The sequence below is a fragment of the Anastrepha ludens genome, chromosome 4 (assembly GCF_028408465.1).
Source record: "Anastrepha ludens isolate Willacy chromosome 4, idAnaLude1.1, whole genome shotgun sequence".
NCBI classification, from domain to species: domain Eukaryota; kingdom Metazoa; phylum Arthropoda; class Insecta; order Diptera; family Tephritidae; genus Anastrepha; species Anastrepha ludens.
Genome location: NC_071500.1, coordinates 69795784 through 69821498, shown reverse-complemented (window position 1 = coordinate 69821498; position 25715 = coordinate 69795784). Strand labels below are relative to the sequence as shown.

The window sequence follows — 25715 nt, the reverse complement described above, 5'->3', positions numbered from 1 at the left end:
ATATTAGTTTGTGCTTTCACAATTTAACATACGCAACTTGGTTTTGATTAGTTTAATTGTTTGATTAATATAAATCTTACAAATCACAAAACTACCAGCTATTCACTGAATTTTTACAAACTCGTAATTTTTCCTACTTTTGTTTGTTATGTTCGTTTGTTTCGTATTGCTAACTGAGCTGACGTTAAAAAAATTAAAAAAAAGTAACTGTTTTTTAGGGGCGTCACCATAGTACTCAATTAAGGCGAATTTTATATTATGTAGATACGCCTTGGGCAGCAGCTTAACAAAAGTTTTTATCGATGTATCTCATCTTTTCCGATACTCAATATATCGTTAATTATCAAATCGATGAATCGTTTGCATACATACTTAAACAACTCGTAGGAAAACGGAATACTAGAATTTTAGCGAAATTAAAAATGGGAGATAATGACAGTAAACAAAATACAAATCCGAATTTACAGTTAATAAGGGATCCTAATACTTCAAAAAATCGAATTTTTGTGGGAAATCTTCCGTCATGTACACGTGAAGAACTAGAAAGTATTTGTCATCCTTACGGAAAAGTATTAGCATCGTTGGTACAGAAAAATTTTGGTTTCGTTCAATTCGAATCTGAAGAAGTGGCCAATAAAGTCGCATCATCACTATCCAAGTCTATTTTCAAAGGAAATATAATTACCGTTCGGAACGCTGCGTCTAAACAAGCGCCCAAACGGCCACAATCTGATAACCCTGCAGGCGTTTCCAACATGAACACCAGTCACTTTACTGGAGCAGAAGCGATAGCTTCTGGTACTTCATCAAATATGAATCCAGATTATAATGATTGCGAAATCATTGTAATTGATCGGCGCAATACGTAAGTTAACATATAATTTTAAAGAAATAATATATGATGCATTAAAAATTACAGAAAATACGCAGAGTACATTGAGCAAAGGTTAAAGGATATTAATTTAAGAGTGGATGTGCTCTTTCCAAACGAAGATGTGCCTCTCGGTAAGGTGCTAATAAATATCTCAACGCGAGGATGTTTATATGCAATATTGGTCACACCACAGCATGAAGAGCACAATAGCATAACAGTCAACATATTGTATGGCCAGCCAGCAGAGCACCGAAATATGCCAGTAGACGATGCAATTCAATTGATAGGAAAAGACTTCCGCCAGAAAATAGCTAGTGACGCTTCTAAAAAACAAGCATTTATTCCAGCTATGCCTAAAGCTGTCACAATGGCACCCGGGGGAGCTCCGTCTCTCAAAGATATTCACCCTAATGCTATACAAAATCTTCTTAATTTACTAGCCGATAATAGGCCTTTAACAGTTCTTCAATATGACAGAGTAATAAAATATCTCCAGGAGCGTCGTGAGCTGCAAGTAAAGATAGAACTAGGTGATGCTGCTGATATAGCAATAAAAGTGCCCGATCCCGAGATCGAGTTACAAAAGAGAATCCTCGATATAATGAACAAACCATCTGTGGCGGAAACACATTACAAGCTGCTATACCCTACTTTAGAAGCTGTTAAATCAGATTATCGTGTTATGGAGCTCCTAAAAGATGTCCGGGTTCAGAAAGCACTTGAATCTTTAATGGACTCCAGTCTCGTCGGTACTGTGGAAAACTACATGAAATTTTAAATTGATTTAAATTAAATTTATAATAAAAACTGGAAAATTACATCATTTTATATAATAAAACAATCTACAGTTTTTTATGGCCAGGAACGTTTTGCCTCATGTCCCTCATATTTGCCGCGATATTTTAAACCCGTGACAAGAGTTGAACTCTTTGGGAATGCGGTTTGACCATTGAACTTTGTATCGGTGTCTGGATGAAAACGTAAATATTCATACTGTATGTGTAAATTTTCTGGAAGGTCTGCATTCTTTAGAGCATCATACGGTATTGTGGTGTTCACAGGAGTTTCGTAAAACTTAATAACATCCCCTGAAAAAAATACCATTTAACGGCAATATATGCATATACATATATTTATAGCTTACCTATACTTTGCAATTCGTGTACTTGCGAATTTGGGACACTATGTTGAAAGTCCTTAAAACAAGCATCTAAAAATCTAAACTTTTCCTCCAAATTTGTTAGCTTATATTCGTTCGACGTAGATATTTTTAGGGTGATACATATTGCGCGTACTTTGTCAGTAATATTCTGAACTGGCTCATATGGTTTGTGAGATCGCAAAAATCTATGTGAAATGGATTAATAATGGAATATAACGTATTTTAATATGTTTTAATTATAGTCACCCTTTGGAAGATAATGACTTCCCAACATCGGCCACATTGCGCTGTGATTGTGGCTTTATAGATGGGGAAGTGGAGTAATTCAACACAGCATATAAATTCTTCTATTAAGATATCTAGATAAGTTACGAAATACTGGCATAATTAACATATTTAATAGAAAACTTACAGTTTGTGCCAAAAACTGAATATTTTTACGTAAACTCATATCGCTTTTTTCTTATGAAGTAAAGTTTTACGCAGATCGACAAGCATATAATATACCTATCTCTCTTTTGCATCAGATTTGACTGTCAAAATCATAACGAGAAATAGACGAGGCGAATATATTCAAGGTGAAGTCGCTAGAGCAAGAATATTTAGTTTACGCAAGGCGAACTGTAATAACGCCACTTACTTTATTTTTCGTGATTTTGAGAAGTCTGACGTCAGGTCCCCTAACAATACAAAACAAATAAAAGGAAGAGAAATTAAATGTTTGTTAGAATGCAGAAAATTGCTTGCTATTGGGATTTGTAAAATTTAAATTAAAGAATAAAATTGTGAAAGCCAAAATTAATATAAAGCCTCAAAATGCAGTTTGTTGGCGTTTTTACGCGTAAGACGCTGGGGCAAGAAAGCGTGTGTGTTCGTATAATTTCTGTGTTTGGTTGTTTTCACTGCTTTTTTATGCCAATTTGGTCGAGGTTAGTAAAGCACCTCAGTCGTTTCTTTCTCGTGCTAACCGGCACCAATTGGACACACCAAATAAAGCTAAGTCCTTCTCCACCTGATCGTTCTAACACAGAGCATGCCTTTTCCACCAGGTGGTACCGCATCGAATACTTTCAGAGCCAGACCGTTTGCATCCATTCGAAGGACATGGCCAAGCCTCTTCACAAACAGGTACATAATTCCCCTTCTCTTTGTTTATGCATGATCTCTTACGACACAGCGAATTTGCAACCACGAATTCTATCATCCTTGACTTAACGCTAATAATTCAAAAGTATTTTCGGTAGTTAAAGCACCTTCGAATCAAGACGAATTGAATATTTTAACTGGTGCCTTTAAAAACAATTACTTCATTTTTCGTGATTTTGACAAGTCTGAAGCTGACAGCTTCCTTCGCAATACAAAACAAACAAAAGTAGAAGAAATTTGTGAGATTTAAACTAATCAAACTAATAAAAACGAAGTACAGTGTGTTAAATTGTGAAAACACAAATTAATATAAAGCCTCCAAATATAGTTTATTTGCGTTTTTATGTGGAAGACGCCGTGGTAAGAAAGTATGTGTGCGCGCGTATAATTTCTTGTGTTTGGTTGGTTCCATTGCTTTCGCCTACTCTTCTACTTCACAAAAAATAAATTCCCATTACTTTTATTTGTTTATTTATGGACTCTTATGACACAGCGAATTCGTAAGGCGCAATTTATTTCTGTATACCTGCTCAATTAATTTAAATTCCATTTAATTTCTGTATTTAATTTGATATAATAAAAACACATTCAATTAAAATTTGCGCGATACAAATTCTTCTTTAAAGTACGTTTACATATGTAATAATTACCAGTAAATCCACAAAATTAATCCACCCATTCACATATGGCATATTACCTCCAAAATTTACAGTCAGTTGTCAATCCTGTTTAGAAAGATTTTTCTTCATAGAAATTAGTTTGGTGGGATAGTGGGAATAGTGACTGAACACAGTTATACTGTTCAGAGATAAATGTAATGTTGAATAGAAATTTCTGTAATGAGTTATGTAATGCTACACTAGTAGGCAAAAACTATTACGGTAAATTGATAACATTTAAATTTATAATCTTTTAAAAATTTATAACCTTTATTTTACGTTGGAATATCGGCCGACTACATCTGCCAAGTATCAAAAAACACATGTACTTATAAACTCAACTATTTAGGTGACGGCACTGTAGAACTACAATTGTCGACGTAGTCAATTAAATATAATTTTTCCACAAATGTTTGTTTATTTTTTAGTACTCACGTCACTCAGTTGTCAAATTCGCCAAGCACAAAGGAACGGTTTTCGGATTATAAACGCCTTCTATACAATCCCAATCGATTTATTTAAATTTGTTGATAGGCCTCCAAATAAAAACAGCATGCTCCATCATTGAACGGGCATAAAGCGAATACCATACCTTTAGAATATATGGGTCTGAGAGAGAAGAGCTTTTACAATATTCGAAAATAAACTTTTCATTAGACTTAGAAATGGCATAATTAATATACTAAGCTAAATTTTGAATCAAAATATACTCGCGAATCTTTAACCTTATTTACCACATCTAAAAATGTAAACGAAATACAATATGAGGCACGAAATGGGTTATGAAGCTTAGAAAAAGTTATTTAATACCACTTTTTTATGGTTTGGGGAGGGTTTTTATGCACCATAGGTACAAATTGTTAAGTTCAGCCTGAATATAAAAGTATAAGAAATATTACGTTTCCACCGGATTAGAGTTAATTTAGTCAACTTCAAAGTTACGAACAACCATTGTGAGTCTATTCACAATTCTTCATGTTTCAAATATCGGGTGGTTTTAAAGGGAATTAAACTTATCATAAGTTATAATTTCATGGCATTTATTTTTTGAATATGATAACCGGCATATGTCTGCTGCGAATCGCATGGCGTCAATGGTGGCTTGAATATTGCAATAAATGGATCGTTAAGCAAGCTATATGGAAAGTTGCGTTGCCTTGTTGGAAACAAATGTCGTCCATGTTTAGCTGATTAATATTAAAATGAGCTTCTTCCTCATTTCAAAAGAAATAAGAACCGATGATGCCGCCAGTGCTCTATAAACTTCGCGAACAGATTTTTTTTTTTTTTTCAAAGTAAATTTTTACAATTTGGAAGCGTTCTAGGCACTTTACTGAACAGAATGTCAACACAGTTGCCCTTCTTCGCAGCCAAACCATAATTATCGATATCGATAGCTCTCATTCAGCTAAAAAAACACCCGATGTTACGATACAGACACCCATAAAAGTTATAAAATTTTATAAACGTAAAAATAATTTGTAAGCAGTTTAAATCATCTGTTGTGAACTGATGTGGATCGTACAAGTAGTGCTGACTATTTTTCTGTTTGGTTGCGTAAAAACAAAATAAATTTATCGCTTCGATAGTTATTATTATATAGATTTAGCAATGTACAGGTTATCATCTCTAATTCAAAAACTGTTGGACTTGACAGCTAGCAAAAAAGCCGATCCGATGGCTTCAAAGTGGTTAATGTGCGAACAGGGGAAATTGTTGGAGGGTTTCTAATTGGTGTGCAGAAGTGAATTAAAAAATAATTATAATATTCAACTTGAATTTATAGTAAGGAAACATTTGTGGGTATATACTAGCTGTTACAACTTAATTTATAACAAGAAATTAAAGATTTCGTTCCGGAGGGCTGTGAGATTAATACGTACGGTGAAATAGATATATACACACTATCTAGAGTGAACGTTGAAAAGAGTATGATGACTAGTATTTCAGATAAAGTGAGAGAAAATCAATTATGTGTGTGGTGTGTCGCTCTCGCAGTGTTGTATTTTCACTTGTAAATTGAACATAATTTTGACTATACTCGAATTTGCATTTATGCGAATTTATTAGACAAAATCAACAAATGACAGTCAAATCTTATTAGTATATTATTATACATACCACGAAGTAGAAACTAGACCATTTCGTCTCACATAGATGTGAAATGCAAATAGCCAGGAAAGCAATTCTCTAGTACCTTGATAAGTTCGCCAAATTTTGGTAAAGCAAACTGAATTCAAACTAATATTGGAGAAAAGGTTGAAAAAATATAATTTGTATGCATAAAAAATTATTGATCAATTGTCAATATGTTCTAATGATTGTCTTTGCCCATTGGGGTTTCTTCCATTAGTGCATTCTTTTAATTTCCGCTGAATTTGATTTGTATATATATGTGCGACATGTATTATTTTTGATAATGCTTTCTCTAAATTGTGCGAAAATTGAAGGTAAAATAATGTTTAGCAAAGGTAGAGAACTTCCTCAAATCCGATTACCAAAATTGCCTAAAAATTAGGTTGATCCGTTAAGACGGTACTAAAAAATACGACACTGTGTTTCATTTTAGGAATTGGCTTATTCTCTTATGATCGCCATTTTCGATTCACAGTCACAGTCACAATTGCTGCAGTCGCGAATGTCATGTCTTCGTTACGGTCATTGGTTATTACCGTCAGCAATTGGATTTTATTCGAGCTAAATATTTTCGGTATTCGTACACATAATGGAAGTTTTGTAAAAGTAATTTGAGATATAATTTATCCCACTTGAGGCTAAGAGTGAGAAGAGCATTTTAAGTAAAATTAGAGCTTCAAAAAGTGTTAAAAGAATCGAACGAATACATGGTCAAAAAATTTGGAAATATCGATTGGTATTTAAAAAGGAAAGAAGAAAGAGTGCGAATGGAAAGTGGAGCAAAAGTGTACCATATGTATGTGTGCATATTCCTGTATATGAAAGAGATAGTGTGTATAAGCAGATGCGTGAAGTGTGGATTACTCTTTATGTGCGCCTTAAGAAGAATATCAAAAAAGGGAGCACGGGTGTAGCAAACGGGTGAAATAAGTGAATTGTGTAAAAATTATATACAAATTTATTTGTATCGAAATTGTTAAAATCTATATTTTTATAATTTTTTACGAATGCATACATATGTAAATATGAACGCGTATACTTTAAATATACACATGTGCAAAGCGATTGCGAGTTATTTGAATGTGTCGCACTGCATTTTTGGTGACCAACGGATAGTTTATATGCGTGTTCCTATCGTAAATGTAAATTTTATTAGCGAAAAATATTGTAAAGATAAACGTGAGAAACTAAAGCGAAATCCGAAGGTACAAAATTGAGCCAATACATATGAATATCATGAAAGTAGCAGAAATTATCCAGCGAAAACTAACAACAATATTAAAAGAAAATAATACAAAAGAGAAGAAAAAAAAGAAAGCGCGGAGCACCGGAGAAGCTTGGTACAAAGAGAGAAGATTTTCGCTAATCAGGTTTTTGTTGGTGTTTGGTGTTGTACTCGTTGATGCAATTTTCGCTGGTATAGTTATCTCTGTCATCAATTAAATTCCGACTCAAGCCATGGTTGAAAACTCCGCCGCCCCCGCTTGAATGAATTTAACTTGCATTTACGCCTTTTAAAAAAATATTTTAGTGGTTATTGCATGTACTCACTCATGTTTCAAATTGATTTTGTTCCCATTATTCAGATACGGGGATAAGTAAGAAATCAAATGAATTAACATGTTGAGATATTTAGCTCTATTTAGTCCAATACATTAGGAGTGTGCGTATAGATTTGTTTGCAAATGTTGCTGGCATTGCAAGATTTCATGCCTATTCATTGTTAGCATCAAATATATATTCAAATTTAAACTGCTAACTTATGTTTTTAACCTAATACATAGGTACATATGCATTTTATAAAGCATTTCCCATTAACTTTTAAGAAATAATGATTGGGGCCATAGTCCGTAGTCGGATAGTTTTGATAGTGTGGAGAGAATATGGTTTTTTTGTTGTATAATTTTTTTAAATTATTGTTAGTCAATTTAATCTCAAAAATTTATGTTTTAATAAACTTTATATTTAGATTTTCAAATATTTTTCGGTAGCCGAATTGAAAGGTCATTTAGAAAAAGAGAGTAACAAATAATTTTAGATATTTTATATTTCTTTAATATAACGTCTTTTATCACTATATTATTTTCCAAGCGTTTCTCAAAGTTTTTAATTCAGCTAAATGTAAGATTTCGGAAGGTCCTCAAAATAGAATGGTCATCTGAATCATTTTGTTGAGTTTGAAAATAATAAAACTAAGTGCCAAATACGATGAATACGGTGGATGTTTTAATAATTCCAACTTTAAATCCTTTCAATAGTTTCTTTGCTTTCGTTCTTTTTCCAATAGAGACTCGCATCAAAAGATAATAAAATTAAATCTATGCGATCGGAATAATCGATCGCCTTAAAACTTTAGGTCCCTCCATTTGTGAAACAATATCAGGGCGCAAACAGCAAAAAGGACGAGGAGGTTGGCCCAAACGATTTATATACATATCAGATTTTTCATAAAATTATAGGTAAATTAAGTTTTCAGTACCGTGGCAATATTGAGGGTAGTCACCTATGAGCTAATGTCTACTACTGTTCGGTGGGTTGTTGAATGTAGGCTCGTTCTCTGGCTCTCCAAAGTGGTTGAGGTCGACTGCTGTGTGTCGGCTTTTAATATTACTTAAGCACAAAAGAGACAACAGGCATCAACGTCAGCCGTTCTCTATCGTCTCTTATGTCGACAGCTCAAACTATTTTTTGCTTTTATCAATTCACTAACTCTTCAATAAGATAATCTCCTTAGGTTTAAATGGCTGTGTATATATTAAAAAATATCAATATGAAACTATTTTAGATTGCAATTAAAAGTGATCAATTTGAACAAATTTAAAGCTATTATAGGCGCGGTAGCTACGATTAATAATTGACATAAACTTGATATTGAATTTAATGAGAACAAATGCAACCCTAAGTGGTTGTTGTTGTCTCTTTCGTCTCCTGTACTCGGTTCATTTCCATTCCGAAGTAGAAATAGAAGCAAAAGCAATAAAGACAAAATTTCCATTGTGTATAGACGACAACTTTGCCGCACACTTGTATGTCGTTCATTCGTTGGTTAACGTTTTTTCTGATTCGATGTCGCTGTGGTCAATAATCATTTTAGTGAGAAAGAAATGTTTGTTGAATAATTGTTGTGAGTTAGTGAATAATCTAGGAAAAATCTAGTAACAAAATTAAAAATGAGTTCTGTGCTTATAAATTTTTTGTGTCACATAAGTCAATTTGCATATTTACATATGCATATGTATATCTAAAATCCCAAATTAGTTGTTTTTATTTGATTTTTGTTTTTTATCGGAAAATAAGTTATTGTGCACTTCCGTACATTATTACGGGCATTTTTATTGTATAAAAGTACCACGGTTCTAGCAATACTGGATAAATATAAAAATTCCACGTTTATACACACTTGCATATGTACATATGTATGTATACGTATGTATTCATTTATGCGAAAGGGGAAATAAAAGTGCACATCTGTTCATTGGGTGCATTACAATATGAGGAATTGCAAATGCTGTTGCATTTTTAGTGAAAGTATTGGATTATTGAAGAGTGTAATGAAAATAATTTAATAAATACTGTATATTTACCAGGTATGCAATTAGCCGAAAATTAAATTTCTAAAAGCAAACAAACCCAAACTTACACAAAATTCGTCGTGAATTGTAATAAATAAAGAAAAATGTCTATATAAGTGCGGTGGAAAATTTAATAAACTACTTACAACCTATCTATTATTTTATATTTTGTCTACATCAACATCAACGATTAAAAAAAAAGCCAGCAACAAACGGTGAACCACAAGCAAAGCAACCAGTCATTCAGGCAGCGACCATCGACTTTCATCACGATTCGCTCTCCTCTCAATATGTTGCGTCGTAGCAAAACAGCAAAAGTTTGATTGGAATCGGTATTAGTAGTGACTGCCGTGTCGGAAACCGTAGTATTAGTGCTACCCTTCACTACAGTGGACAAGAAAAAAGAGAAAAAATATATATACTTACAAAGTTGTGTTCCTACTATGCGCGCTGCTGTTCTTCTATCTATAGTGTCGTCGGCGGTACTTGCACCATTCACTCGTTCGCTCTTTTGTTCGCCGCTTATTCGTTTACTCGTTTAGTTAGTATTCCGTTCCTTTGCACTGGTTATCGTTGACGGTGGTGTTGTTGCATGAGTTGTCATCAGCAGTGGCAAAACTCGCGCAAAAACTTCGAAGAGCACAAATTTCATTGTCGCAGAACGGTGTTTACTTGTGTTGGTGAGAAATCGCAGCCACAGTAGCCGATCTTAGTAGTCGTCAGAATTGTTACTGTGTGATTGTACTAACTGCACCGGTGTTAGTTAAATTGTGGTTGGTTGGTAATTTCGAATTTGATTTACCTGAATCCGAATGTTAATTCGAATCGGAATCTCTATCCAGTATAGCGATGAAAGTGCATTGCCGAATAAAGCACAATAAAAAGAAAATTTAAGTGAAATAAGTGCATGAAAAACCAAAGAAAATGTTTAACTAAATGCATAAAGAAAATAGTGGAAATCAAGTGTAGAAATAAGTAAATAATTATAAATATAGCAATTTTACTAGCGAAAATAATAAATACATACTGTGAACAGAAAATCAGTAGTGATGAAAAAATAAGCGGCGATGTAAGGGGAATTCCTAAGTTTTACCTGTACGTCCCAGCTTGTTAAACGTGTGTGTCTTGTATTATTTATCAATTTGTTCACATTTATGCGATCAACGGCTACAGTTCAAACAAAACAGAATACTATGAAAGATAACTCATCGATAGCTTATCATATGTAACACTAACTAATATAAACAACAGACGTCGTCAATGACGTAGTCACAGTAGCAAGAATAGAAATATTTGGTTGCAACACAGAGGCCGCGAAGCTTTTGTCTTGCTGTGTGCAGTGCAGTGCTTAATTCAATTGCAGTATATTGCTGAAGCGCGAATTGCTTATTATCAACGATAATTGAGAAAATGAGGAGTTGTTGTGTAAAAAAAATACATGAACTATGACGCATCAAAATCATCAGACCAACGGCGCTAGTTTGGAGGATTGCCACACAAACTTCTTTGCCCTGGTGAGTTTTCATATATGAATTTACACAATATAATTTTTATTATTTTATGGTTAACACATAGCACATTTGGGTACGTGCTTATTATTTATTCTATGATATTAGGTTAATTGGCAAATTTTAATTTAAAACAAAATTAGTCCTCGAATTTTTTTTTAAAATCTCGGCTTGGGGTATGTAATGTTTTATAAATTTCAGAAATAAACGTTCTTTAATTACTTTTATTGCTTTAATTCATTGCCATTTCTAAAATGGAATCACAAACACGTGGGCGGAAAAGTTCCGAGCCTAACACATAGAAGGCATTAGTTTTATTGCATTCCCCTCTTTTTCAGTTAGTACTAACCTTAAAAAGACAGCTGTTAACATTTTTTGATATTCTTTTTATTAGTTCGTGAGTTATTGTGCTAAGAGTCACGCTACTTTTGTTATTTTCAAAACAATGGTTCAAAAAAATTTCGTGTTTTAATTATACGCTGTTTCTTGATGTGTAAAAATATGTTCGACTAAAGCAATGGCTTGAAAAGTGTTATTGGGACTCCGCTCCATAAGAAACAACAATAAAACAATGTTTTGCTGTCTTCAAACGTGGTTGTAGATACACCGATGATGCACAACGCAGTGGACGTCCAAACGCGGCGGTAACACCAGAAAACATCAAAAAATCTACAAAATCGTTTTGAATGATCGACAGGTGAAGTTGCGTGAGGTAGTACCTGACATTGTAGAGATATCAAAACAACGTCTTGGCTTTATATTGCTTGAGCATTTGACTATGAGGAAACTCTGTTGAAAGTGGGTGGCGCGTTTGCTCACTGTTGACCAAAAACAAGTGAATTACAAGTCAATCAAAACAATGGCAAAACTTTATGTATTGAACTTTGAATTGCTCTCACATCAACCTTATTCGTAGACTTAAAAAATGCTCGCCGGTAACGAATTTTGCTCGAATGAAGAGGTTATCGCTGAATCTGAGGCCTATTTTGAGGCGAAAGATAAATCGCTCTACAAAAGTGGTATAGAAATGTTAGAGCGGGGCTGGAATGATTGCATTGTTCTTGATGGAAATTACTTTGATGAATAAAGCAAATTTTGTACAAAAACTGTGTGGGTCAAAATAAAACAATCTAAAGCCAAGAAAGCATGAATGGGTATATTAATGACAATTACACATTCACTTTGGTTTCGCCCCCTTTGGTTTCTTGATGGGGTATGGGGTAAGGACTAATTTATTGTATTTATTTGTTTTTAAAACGAGTGGTTTTGGTTCGTTAAGCCATATTTCAAATGTAGCGGTGGTTTCACGATTTAATTAATTCGCTGGTTGAGAAATTTTCGATACTTCATCTTGTGACAAAATCATGCAGGTAAGTAAACTTTATCCAGTATAAAACCCTATATATGAAATTTTTGTGTTTTTAGACGTAACCCCGTCTTCAAGCGCTCCCGTAAGAAATTCCAGGCAACGAGTGATATTCCGCGCGTGTTGTATTAGATATAAAGTCCCATGAGCAGAGGAGCCAAGGAATACGTGTTGATACCAAGAATTTTGCTTTATCCTTTGCATAAGGTTTCCACAAATTGGCGGAAATTTGTTTTTTTACGTCACCATACCGTTTGCCAATCAAGATCGCGCGTCTTTGCAGCTGCGCTGGTTCCTGAAAGATAGCCATTATTGACGAGGTGAACTGAAGTACCACTGTGAGCTCCCCAAATAGAACTAACAATATTGGCGAGAGTAAATTCAGAAAGAGTACGTAATGAATATTTATGATCTTAGTTTTTCCCTTTTTATTTTCAGGCAAAAGAGGTTGGAGTCGTCCCTAGCCACTTTGCATGATTGAAGGTGGAAATAAGAATCAATTAATGATCTACCGACTTGCCACTATGGAGACATAAACCGTTTTTGAAGACGTTACAGACGATAAGAAACGGTAAACGACAAGCAAAACTGAATATTTTGAAAATATAAATGTAATAATCAGAATAATACAACTGGATATCAATCCGCATAAATATTACACGCAATGTTACTGGTACCTGTGCAGCAAAACCTTGGCAAGTTGGTCGCCCAAAAAACTGTGATTTGTTCGGAAAAATAAATTTAGTTCTACTTTGTTTGACATGAATAGTTTTTATTACATTTGCAAGCCTTGTATTTAATGAATTCATGGATTTAGTGCGACGAAATTACACAAAAATAATTTCATATATATGTCATGTCATAATAAATACTTGCTGATATTTTCGTTACCACCTCGGGCGTTCCTCAAGGGAGTATTTTCGACCTCTGCTTTGTTCATAAACCAAATTAAATCTTATTTCTCTTTCCCCAACTTTTTGTTATACGTCTATGATTTAAAAATATTCTCGATGTCAACGAATAGAGCTGAAGTGATTGAACTTCATACAGAGCTCGATAATCTGAACTCTTGGTATCCAAAATCTAGCCTTTGAATTGTTTTCATGTTACTTTTTCTAAATCTTGCAATATTTTCGCTAGTTCGAATTGAATTTCTAGGTCCTCGCTTCAGGCCATGAAGGAAATTGAGTGTTCAGGTGTTATTTTTGATATCAGACTCTCTCATAAACATATTTTGTATGAATTTCGAAATATTTCATGGGCTTGCTTTTGATGAGTAATGCAAGTAGGATCTTATAAATTTCCCTCTGTAATGGCATTGTTTGCTTAATTTGGAATATAGGTATTATACATACATGATTTACCATTATAGAATACATATTATTATATTATTCTTAAACGCACAAAACCTCCCAATTTACGATATAAGATAAGACTTGTGAATTTCTCAAATAAGTGTTATCAATTGGAGATTGATGTTAGAGGCCTCCTTGATTGAGTATCATACATATCTCAGGGGCTGGCGCAATATTTTGTCTAATGAGCGTTCTTATAAATAGTGGAAGTTTTAACCTACCATATTATATTGGTACACATTTATTAATATATAAATATATAAATGTTTGTAAACTTCACTTGGAGGATGGTTCCATGTGTAGAAGTCCACGCAAGTGGGGAAAGTTACTGATCGCCATTCACTTGGGAGTGGCCAGGACGATTCTTCTACATATGGTTCAAGCAGCTCACAACGGCCGGGATTAGCCCACGTATTCTCTGGGTAGCTTCCGAACACCCGTTCGGGAGTGAGCTAACGTGAGAAGGCGAAACATTCCAGGATAGCTGGTTGTGCGCTGGGTTTGGGACCCGCCACTTAAAAAATCCCCCCCAATGAAAAGAACTGCAAAGCCTCGGATGAGAACTGCCTTTACTGATGACGACCCCTGCAAACGAAATAAGGAATATGATTTGAGGGCATGCACCTGGAATGTCCGGTCCCTTAATGGGGAAGGTGCCTCTGCCCGGCTGGTTGATGTCCTCGTGAGAGTAAAGGCTGACATCACTGCCATCCAAGAGATGCGATGGACGGGGCAAGGTAAGAAAAACATAGGACCTTGCGACGTCTACTACAGCTGCCATGTAAAGGAGCGCAAATTCGGTGTCGGATTTGTTGTGGGAGAGAGACTTCGTCGCCAAGTACTGTCGTTCACTCCGGTGGACGAGCGTCTCGCAACAATCCGCATCAAAGCGCGTTTTTTTAACATATCGCTAATTTGCGCCCACGCCCCGACGGAAGAGAAGGACGATGCGACCAAAGATTCCTTCTATGAGCGCTTGGAACGTTCCTATGAGCGCTGCCCCCGCCACGGCATAAAAATCGTGCTTGGCGACTTCAACGCCAGGGTGGGCAAGGAGGGAATTTTTGGTCCCACAGTCGGAAAATTCAGCCTGCACAACGAAACATCCGGTAACGGACAGAGGCTGATCGACTTCGCCGGGGCCCGAAACATGGTAGTCTGCAGCACCAGATTCCAGCATAAAAAAATCCACCAAGCTACCTGGCTGTCTCCTGATCGAAAAACGCGAAACCAGATCGATCATGTTGTGATAGATGGAAGACACGCTTCTAGTGTATTAGATGTACGTACGATCCGAGGACCCAACATCGACTCGGATCATTACCTTGTTGCAGCCAAACTGCGCACCCGCCTCTGTGCAGCAAAAAACGTACATCTACCTGCGCAAAGAATGTTCGACATCGAAAAGCTGCAATCACAACAGACAGCCAGAAGATTCGCCACTCGACTCTCACTCCTGCTCTCGGAGAGCACTGCCCAACAAACCGGCATGCGCGAGCAATGGAGCAACATTTCTCGCTCCCTACGTACCGCCGCCGAAGAAGAAATCGGATTCCGGCGAGCCCGAAAAAACAATTGGTACGACGAGGAATGTCATGCTGCCGCAGAAAGAAAGGATGCTGCCTATAGAGCCACGCTGCGATCGGGCGCAACGCGAGCCATGTGGGATCGCTACAGAGACCTGAAAAAGGAAGAGAGACGTATTATCCGACAGAAGAAACGAGAGGCCGAAATACGTGAGTGCGAGGAGCTTGAGATGCTGGCCAATAGGAACAACGCCCGAAAATTCTACCAGAAAGTTCGGCGGCTTACAGAAGGTTTTAAGACCGGGGCGTTTTCCTGTAAGAACAAAGACGGCGATCTGGTGACTGACGTACAGAGCAATCTTAAATTATGGAGGGAACACTTCTCGAACCTGTTAAACGGGGACAGCTGCGCATGTCATAGAGAATGTGAAGATCCCGATACCCCAATCGTTGACGACGGAATTGTCGTTCCGTTACCCGACCATGACGAGGTGAGAATAGCAATATCACGGCTAAAGAACAACAAAGCCGCGGGCGCCGACGGACTGCCGGCTGAGCTATTCAAACATGGCGGCGAGGAGCTGGTAAGGTGCATGCATCAACTCCTATGCAAAATATGGTCGGATGAAAGCATGCCTGCCGATTGGAATTTAAGTGTGCTCTGCCCAATCCATAAGAAGGGCGATCCTGCAATTTGTGCCAATTACCGCGGGATTAGTCTTCTAAATATCGCCTATAAGGTCCTAGCGAGCGTATTGTGTGAAAGGCTGAAGCCCACCGTCAACCAACTGATTGGACCTTATCAGTGTGGCTTCAGACCTGGAAAGTCTACCATCGACCAAATATTCACAATACGCCAAATCTTGGAAAAGACCCATGAAAGGAGAATCGACACACACCATCTTTTCGTCGACTTCAAAGCTGCATTCGACAGTACGGAAAGGAGTTACCTGTATGCCGCTATGTCTGAATTTGGTATCCCCGCAAAACTAATACGGCTGTGTAAGATGACGTTGCTCAACACCAGCAGCACCGTCAGAATTGGGAAGGACCTCTCCGAGCCGTTTGATACCAAACGAGGTTTCAGACAGGGTGACTCGCTGTCGTGTGACTTCTTTAACCTGATGTTGGAGAGCATCGTACGAGCCGCAGAACTTAATCGCTCAGGCACAATATTTTATAAGAGCGTACAATTGTTGGCGTATGCCGATGATATTGACATCATCGGCCTTAACAACCGCGCTGTGAGTTCTGCCTTCTCCAAACTCGATAAAGAGGCAAAGCGAATGGGTCTGGTGGTGAACGAGGACAAAACGAAGTACCTCCTGTCTTCAAACAAACAGTCGGCGCACTCGCGTATCGGCACTCACGTCACTGTTGACAGTTATAATTTTGAGGTTGTAAAAGACTTCGTTTATTTAGGAACCAGCATTAACACCGATAACAATGTCAGCCTTGAAATCCAACGTAGAATCTCTCTTGCCAACAAGTGCTACTTTGGACTAAGTAGGCAACTGAGCAGTAAAGTCCTCTCTCGACGAACAAAACTAACACTCTACAAGACTCTCATCATGCCCGTCCTAACGTATGGCGCAGAAGCTTGGACGATGGCAACATCCGATGAAGCGACGCTTGGAGTGTTCGAGAGAAAGATTCTGCGTAAGATTTTTGGACCTTTGCACGTTGGCAACGGCGAATATCGCAGACGATGGAACGATGAGCTGTATGAGCTTTACGACGACATAGACATAGCGCAGCGAATAAAGATCCAGCGGCTTCGTTGGCTGGGTCATGTCGTCCGAATGGATACAAACGCTCCGGCTTTGAAAGTATTCGATGCGGTACCAGCTGGTGGTAGTAGAGGAAGAGGAAGGCCTCCTCTGCGTTGGAAAGATCAGGTGGAGAAGGGCTTGGCTTCACTTGGTGTGTCCAATTGGCGCCGGTTAGCACGAGAAAGAAACGACTGGCGCGCTTTGTTAAACTCGGCCAAAATCGCGTAAGCGGTTATCGCGCCAATTAAGAAGAAGAAGAATCTTCACTTGTGACCGCCGCCGGTAGCCACTAGCGTAGTGATATACAATATATGTATGTCAGCTCCGCTGGTGCAGAATCTCTCTCATGTATATAATATTTTGCTCACTCGTATTTTTTATTTATTGTGTTTATGCATGCATGTATGTGTGGCTGCTCATTTCCAAAGTCAAAGCAAATAACAAATGACAACAATTTTATTCCTAATTGGTGCTGGTGTTTTGTTGACTTCGGTAAGTAGCTGCTTACATGGGTACATATGTACATAGATATGCCTGCCTATATGTATGCGGTTTATCACCACGAACATTGTGAATTGCAAATTCTTTACGTTTGTCCCGCTAAGTATTTCCCAGCAACTGTTCGCATGTTCTACATTCTTTCGCCGCTTTGGTCATGTTTTCGTTTTCAATGCACACTCGTTCTCATTTCAAGGTATAGATATGTTAGCGTTCTGTTTGTTGTTGTTTTTCTTCTCTTGTATCTACTAAAAACGTAAAAAGTATATTTTTTGGCCGTTATGCTCTTTCAGTATTGATGATTAAATTGTGTGATGTCTTTCTCGTTTTCATTATGTTGGCATTTTCTTTGCGTCATTTTTCTTCTACTCAACAATTCTCACAACTTCGCTCTTCATTTTCAAGTATCAGATAAATTTTTGCTTATGCCGTTATTTTAGTTTTGTGTTATTTTATTTAAAGTTTTACAATTTAGTTAGTGGCACCCACCCATTTCCAGTTATTAATTCGAGTAGGGCTAGGAAGTTAAAAATGTAAAATAAGTTTCATTCACACATATTTATTATAGAAACTTAGTATAGTATTGAGGTGTCTACACTTAAATTAATTGCTAAACTTGTCCAGCCTAATCGTCTACGCCTTAATCCACAACTGTGAATTGAGTTTTCGTCGCTGATATGAAAAAAATATGGTGTGTGAAATCTTTTGTCTACATGTTCTCATATACATAAATAAATACATACAGAAAAGTATCAGCATATGTACATTTTTCCATTTTTCGTAGTACTGATTAGGATTTTAAGTAGGTATTTTAAATTAGTTTCAACGCAAACACTAAGTTAAGCGTGAGTTTTAAAGTACAAGATGAGCTGTGGTGAATTTTTTAACTTCTAGGTAGTGTAGTTTTCTCTAAATGATTAATTTGTGAAATTTGTATACGATGTGTAAGGTATATGGGTCAAATCTGCGTTTTTGTTTTTATAGCATCGTAAAACATTTCAGTCGTTCCGATAGAGTAGAACCGACGACAGCTTTTGGCCGGATATAAATCCGGATCGTTCCGATAGCGTAGAACCGACTGTCGTCGGAACGCGAAATGTGATCCCGATCGTCGGTTCTACGCTATCGGAACGATCCGGATTTATATCCGGCTAAAAGCTGTCTCTCCGGCAGCATTCCCCTTACGTGCATGGAGAATGTTTATGCTACAACAACAACAACCAAATTTATCGTTACCACAGTGTAGTAAAAATCAAAAAAAAAAAAAAAATATGCTACATATGTGCATGTAATTAAAATTTGTCAGTCTATGATAGCAAACTCCCGACATTCATCCGGAGACCCTTACCTCCTTCTTAAGCTCCCGACCCCCGAATGCCGTAATCGGAGTGCAGCCACCACCTACAGCAGATGAAGAGCTTCAGCTACACAGAGACCTGCGTAACCGCGGCACAATTATTGTACGTTCGGGCTATTGTAGCAGGTTAAACAACTACTTATTCAGAATTCACCCCGACATGCTAAACATACTATGTCCGACATGTGAAGACAGCACGCACGACACTAACCACCTTTTCACATGCCCCATCAAACCCACTCATCTAACACCCCTCTCCTGGACCCAGCCTGTCGAATGAGCTAGACGAAGACGACCGGTGATTTACACTACACTGACAAGGGTTAGTATTGCTGCTACAACAACAACAAGATTATGAAAGAATAATGACAATTAAAACTTGATACGCGCGACGAATATGAATTATAATGATAATTCCGTACTTAATGGTGGAAATTAACTAATATTTTCAGGCACTACCTAAATCTTGAAAAATTTTCAGGATTATGTTTGCCCGAGTGTATTTCTGTCATGAAAAAGCTCCTCATAAAAAATATCTGCCGTTCGGAGCAGCTCAAAACTGTCGAGCAACATCAAGACACACGCCACAAATAGGAGAGGGAGCTCGGCCAAACACCTAACAGAAGTGTACGCACCAGTTATATATTTATTATTTATTATATTATTTCCATTTAACTATTTATGAATGTTAGTGAGGTGGTGTGACGGGAATGTGTCGAATTCGCAAAACTGTAGGCGTGGCGTGCGTAGTCTAGTAGACGAATGTTTAGTAATCCAGGGTTATAGGTCCAACTGTATTAGCATTACTATGCTGTGTAGATCCATTATCAGTTGTGGTTGATTTGACGAACTTATACGGTGAGCGTAAATATGGAGATGAAAGGAATAATATCGATATTCATACTATTCATGCCTATTATGGTATTTTGCTGCTTTCCGATGTGTAATGTTAACATCTTACTGAATTATGGATGGAAAACACAGAAACGCTAATATTCAAAGCGACAATGTCTTTGAAAAGGTTCAAAGAAATAATCAATGCATACGTTTCAAAGATCAAGAAGAAAGAGCCACTTTCCGAGTTCGAGATAAATTAAGGCCCTGTACGAAATATATTTGACAAATCACCGATAAAAACGTGACTCGATGAGAAGTTGCTGCCCGTTCATTCAGTATACCCCCTCTAAACTGTATGAGCATGGAAAAACATTGGGTTTTATGTGATTCAAATACATTTTATGTTTACGCAATTGATGTGCATATTGGGCGGAGTAACAAATTGTGTACCAAAGTGAGAGGGTTGTTTAGCAGCTTACGGAAAAGCTCAAATGTGACTCGTGATAACGACGATTCGTTACTTTGCTCTGGAAATAAAAGTTTTGCAATTATTCGCCTTCGAAATGCCTTCAGGACCTTCACTATAGTTTGCCCAATTCTATAATATTTTCTTGTAAACTGTACTTGAATACTTAAAATATGCAGTCACGCGCATGTTTTACTTGTATTCAAATTATTACAATGAAAATTAAATGTAAAAGTATTTATCAATATCATCACTTTCCAGGCTTAAACGATGATAAGAATTCATAGGAATTGAAAACTATATAGTCCTGAAAATGAAAATAAAAATACGAATAAAAATTTAATATTTAATTTCAAAGTTGATCATGGGGATGGGGATGGAGGTTATCGTGCCTCCTACTACACACATCCATATTACGTTTAAATTTTTAGTTTAATGGTTTAAAAAACGCAAAAATACTATGGATTGCGCAGCCGGAGTTGAACTGACGAGGTGTATTCTTTTGGAGCGCAGCCGATGTGTCTGGCAACACTAACTTTTCGCTAAACTACAAACATTAACAATAAATTACTTAAATACTAAAACTTCCAAAGGGTGCCGGGGGACCATCCCTCCACATCGTTTCTTTTTCAAAGCTTGTGGCATTATACTGATTATTTCTCAAGAAAATGGACGAACCAGTACGTGAAGAACAAACTAGAAATATATGCAAAGGTAATCGGTGACCCGCTACTGAATTTAGGGGCATATTCGACATACCTATATGTACATATCATATACATATACGGAATTTGCACACGGTTCACGTAATATGCTAGGAATCGAGACATATACATATATGTATATCAAAATGCTCAGAATGATGAGTGCAGTCGATTTAATAATGCCTTTTCGTTTTTTCCGTCCGTGCGTAAAAATGAATTAATTTCAATGAAACTTGATACACTTATTACCCTGTATCCGAGATAGTTTGGTGTTGAAAACTATGAAATTGGTCAATAACCACGGCACCACCACAATTTCCAAAAAATAAAAGCGTGATATCTAATAAAAAAACTATGAAGGAAAAATGTTGAAAAGTTGACGTGGCCACATCCATTTTTAGGTAAATGCGATTTGCTCATTTAGATCCGACATAAATAATAAAGAGATCGAATAAAAACACGCCCAAATTGAATTTCACCAAAATGTTAGCGGGTAAATAAAGCCCTGTACGGACCAAATTTATCAATTTCTTACTGTTATCTTTATTTTGCTTTACTTGCAAGCGTGTGGCTATAAAAACCTATACTCATAGAAATAGCTTTACAGATAATAAGAAGTTGTTTTTTTGTGTTTTAAAAGAAACACTAAATTTTGTTTTGAGACTTTTCTCCCATAACAAAAATACATTGTAACAAATTTTTTGAAAAATCTACGAAAACGCGATAGCCATTCGAACTCCGTGGTGGGTTCAGTGATATATCTGATAAAAATGGTGGTGTTTTCTGTTGTATACCTATGCATTACTGTAAACATCGAAGTGTCATACTACAACTAGCTTTACATCAAACGGGCAACTCAGCGAAAAATTCGTAATTATTTTTGTTTTCGAAGATTGACCACAAGCAATTTTTTGTTTTGAGTTCCGTGCAAGAATGAGAATTTCGTGAAAAAATTTTATAGTGAACCGTGTTATTTCAAAATCGTTCAAAAAGACAGTTGGGTATATTTAATTTTTTGTTGATTTATTTTAAGCCAGTTCGTCCTTGAGTGGAATATGTGCCCCTTAAAGTTAACGTACAGCACGACAAAGCATTAAATATTGTTGTTGAAAGGATGCCTCCTGGCTTGATTCCGGTCTGTACTCACGTTCATGTATATTCGTTTCTATTTATAATCATATGGCGCATTGATGATTTGCCTTTTTTAATTCGAAATATTTCAGAACTTTAATTTTGGCATTTTTAAAAAAATCTTTTTGCTTTTTAATCATCTCCCAACCTTCTTTGGAAAAATAATCTTTAAAATTTGAGACTATGAAATTTTTACTTGGCGGCCGCCGTAGCCGAATGGGTTGGTGCGTGACTACCATTCGCAATTCACATAGAGAAGGTGGGTTCGAATCTCGGTGAAACACCAAAATTAAGAAAAACATTTTTCTAATAGCGGTCGCCCCTCGGCAGGCAATGGCAAACCTCCGAGCGTATTTCTGCCATGAAAAAGCTCCTCATAAAAATATCTGCCGTTCGCAGTCGGTTTAAAACTGTAGGTCCCTCCATTTGTGGAACAACATCAAGACGCACACCACAAATAGGAGGAGGAGCTCGGCCAAACACCCAAAAAGGGTGTACGCGCCAATTATATATATACATGAAATTTTACTTTAATTGAGACCTATAGTATTCTTCCCAAGCCCACATTCTGTAATTTTCACGTTCTCCAGTTTTCTTCTAGTTAATAGTTAAATCTAAGAATAATAGAAACAAAATTGCGCCCATCAGAGAGTGCGTGACGTCACATTAGCTGAGTTGCGTAGTGTTGCCAACCATTTGCTCTTCGCAATAAATTTAGTGCTTTTTTATACCCAAAATGCGAAAATTTTTATGTTTGAATGCGAATTAAAACTATAGTGGTGTGATCGGTTCTTCGAGTCCTCGATCCTTTGTGGGACATAGGGTATCAAGAGGTGTATTCATAGCAAAAATAAGCAAAAAAATACCAGAAAATACTGAAATACTACATTTTTACAAAAAGAGTTCATAGCCTTATATTTACATAACCTCAAATATAGCAAAATAGTCGGTATCTTAGCAAAAGAGTTTCTTAACTAAAAACTCATAAATTAAATTGTATATAACCATAATATACTTATTTAAAAAACCGCACATTTTAAAGACAATTTGTCACGCATACAAAGTTCTTTAACCGTTTGAGTGCTAAGCGATTTTCTTTAATACATACGAAAATCGCGAAGATATAGAGGATATAGTATATTAGTAAATATGTTATTTTCAAGGTCATCCCCCATGTTATTCTCGTCTTCGTCGGAACTATCACTAAAAATGCGCATCCTCCGGGTAGTAAACACTCTAATTTCCATTTCATTGTCGGAATCCGGTATCGTATCTTCCACGTCAGTAAATTCTTCACTACTAGACATGGTCAGGAATTATTTTCAAAATATCGATATTGAACGAAAAATAAAAATTGTTTTTAACGGTCTCAACTAATTTATACTTTTATATGACATAAATTTTTGATAATGCACAGTGATGCAATCGTCGCTATAGCGACGCGCCGCAAATTTGGAGTAATTAGTTATCGTCGCTATATCGACGAATCGCACTCAAACGGTTAAGTAACTAACAGCAGCAGCGAAAAACAGACAAAAATATGATGACATCATTAATAATATGTCCTGACAACCGTACGACTAAGATCGCAATGACGTTTGTATGTAATCGCGAACATCCAGCATGGATACGCCGATTAAGAAGAAGAAGAATATATTTTACAAAATTATAAACACAACATTTTAATTAGAACAAGCTAGAAAAATGTCATGACAGAGCGAAATCAATTCTGCTAATATGACGTCACTCATTGTAAAATTCGCTTCGTAACTGGTACCGTCTCATTATTCTTTTCTTCATCAGTTATCTGTTGATGTTGAAACCTCTGCTTTTGGTCGTACATAAGAGTCGTAAAGTAACTTATAAGGCATAGAACATTTTGTGGACGGAAATACCCTTTATGTCCCCTCTGATTGTATCACTCCATTAGAAACACATATATACATACATACATGCTCAAGGGCATAACATATATCCCGAAAATAGTTAACCTCTTGCGCTATTTGGACGTGTATAGCACTTCCAACGAAATTTGGTCTCAAATTTTGAAAGACGTGTCACTCACGTCTTCAGAGCTTTCTGAGCTTTCTGTGCTCCTTACTTAATAAAGAACTGTAAAAATAGCCAATCTTTTCTTAAACATAATATTTAAATACATATAAAATATGTATTATATATTAAATAATAAATAGAATTATGTGCATTTCGTACACGCGATCTGCCCAAAGCTTTAACAGAAATTATTCCAAGTAAAAGCTCATTTGGAATTTTTTTGCACGGGATAGTCACACGCTTTTGGAAATTAATTTAACGATACCTTCCTACACAAAAATATAAATTATGGTGATCCAATTTTATCCCTTTTTGCTGATGAGGGGTTTGATTTGTACATTAAGACTTAATTAACTTAATTAATAATTCTTAAGGTTTATTTACTAATATTTTTTCCCCAATTTCAGACTGATTTATGCGGTATTAAATGGCGTAAGTTCGTTAATGGCGAACGAGTAAATGTGTCGAGTGATCCTTTGGATGATCCCATCCTGCGCTCCTATTCACGATGCATGCAAGCTGACATTCTTTGTGTGTGGCGACGCATACAATCCACCAAGCAGGAGAATTCCGATCCTAATGCGCTTTTTGAGATTAGCTCATCGAAAGTACATCCCCCACTTTCGTTGGCCGCCGCCAAAGAATTATGGATATTTTGGTACGGGGAAGAGCCAGACCTTAGCGAATTGGTAGATGCGGAATTGTTGAAAGTTGCCGGTAAGTAATATATAGTTTTAATCAATTTTTTATTTTAAAATCATAAAATATTAAATGTTTTTTAATATTATGATTATTATGAGCATATTCCTACACAGTACAACTTTATATTGACAATTTGACGGTGGCATACGGTTTTTTGAATTAGAAAAAATACCGCGGAAAATGTAGATGTCACCGACCGATGTCACCATTTGAATTATACATATATACGTATATACCAATGGACCATAACATTGTACATATGTATACCATTTATGTGCATATTTTTCATTTGCTTCATGTTCAAACAGCAATGTTTCGAAACACTTTCTCCGTTTTGTTATTTTGTTAAAATATTCTTTATGCAAAGTATAAAGCAAATATACGAATATAACATCGGCAAAAATAATTTAATAAATGCAGTCATGAGAAAAACGAAAAAGTTGAATGCCCGAGATGCGTTATGAAAGGATGGTTGAGGAAGAGCATAAGGAAGAAAGTGAGGTAAAAAGCGGGTAAAGCGCAGAGCAGGTGATGATTCCATCTACCTATTTACATCTACTTCGTACATGTGTATATGCATGTTTATATAAACATGTTGATGTACTGTGATTACGCGTGGCTGGCGACGGGCAGTTCGATGGAATTTCGAAATGCTTTGTTTGGAACTTCCTCCGAACATTTCTCATGTCATTCATATAGTACGTCTGCTTGTATGCATGTAGTATGTACTTACATACCTATGGCTATGCACACGTACTTACGCTCTTATATTGTTGCTCACGATTTTGTTTGTAGTTTTTTGTAGTATCTTAATTTCTATTTATTTGTACAATTTTTTGTATACGAATTAGGTAGGTTTGGATAGAAAATGAAAATTAGACCAATATTGCTG

At 36.4% G+C, this 25715-nt stretch overlaps 3 protein-coding genes across 16 annotated transcripts in view; 2 read left to right on the top strand and 1 right to left on the bottom strand.

The window, feature by feature from the left end:
• The first annotated feature begins 279 nt into the window (after positions 1-279).
• LOC128859728 (uncharacterized) lies at positions 280-1715 on the top strand. The gene is made up of 2 exons (XM_054096782.1): positions 280-865; positions 920-1715. The coding sequence occupies exons 1-2, from the start codon at positions 303-305 to the stop codon at positions 1650-1652; spliced, it is 1296 nt and encodes a 431-aa protein (XP_053952757.1). The 5' UTR covers positions 280-302; the 3' UTR covers positions 1653-1715.
• On the bottom strand, positions 1647-2575 carry LOC128859729 (39S ribosomal protein L50, mitochondrial). 2 transcript variants are annotated; one of them, XM_054096784.1, is made up of 4 exons: positions 2449-2575; positions 2283-2380; positions 2019-2221; positions 1647-1962 (listed from the first exon to the last, which is right to left on the bottom strand). In XM_054096784.1, the coding sequence occupies exons 1-4, from the start codon at positions 2485-2487 to the stop codon at positions 1727-1729; spliced, it is 576 nt and encodes a 191-aa protein (XP_053952759.1). In that variant the 5' UTR covers positions 2488-2575; the 3' UTR covers positions 1647-1726. The 2 variants fall into 2 exon arrangements, with proteins under 2 accessions (XP_053952759.1, XP_053952758.1); XM_054096783.1 differs by having other exon boundaries at positions 2283-2383; positions 2449-2573.
• Positions 2576-5488: 2913 nt separating this feature from the next.
• Positions 5489-25715, top strand: part of LOC128859726 (mediator of RNA polymerase II transcription subunit 13) — a 56053-nt gene continuing 35826 nt past the window's right edge. The window contains exons 1-3 of one of the 13 annotated variants that reach the window (XM_054096780.1): positions 5489-5626; positions 10723-11063; positions 24529-24838. In XM_054096780.1, coding sequence (XP_053952755.1) covers positions 10995-11063; positions 24529-24838 — 379 coding nt within the window. In that variant the 5' untranslated portion in view covers positions 5489-5626; positions 10723-10994. Of the gene's footprint in view, positions 5641-5701; positions 5721-6455; positions 6917-9564; positions 11064-24528; positions 24839-25715 lie in introns of those variants that run through there. The other 12 variants (XM_054096778.1, XM_054096771.1, XM_054096773.1 and 9 more) reach the window with 12 other exon arrangements.

Coding starts and splice junctions, on each gene's coding strand:
- LOC128859728 (XM_054096782.1), top strand. CDS start 303: ATGTATCTCATCTTTTCCGATACTCAATATATCGTTAATTATCAAATC. Junction 866..919: donor GTAATTGATCGGCGCAATAC/GTAAGTTAACAT, acceptor TAAAAATTACAG/AAAATACGCAGAGTACATTG.
- LOC128859729 (XM_054096783.1), bottom strand. CDS start 2,487: ATGAGTTTACGTAAAAATATTCAGTTTTTGGCACAAACT. Junction 2,384..2,448: donor TTCAGTTTTTGGCACAAACT/GTAAGTTTTCTA, acceptor ATATCTTAATAG/AAGAATTTATATGCTGTGTT. Junction 1,963..2,018: donor ACACGAATTGCAAAGTATAG/GTAAGCTATAAA, acceptor TATTTTTTTCAG/GGGATGTTATTAAGTTTTAC.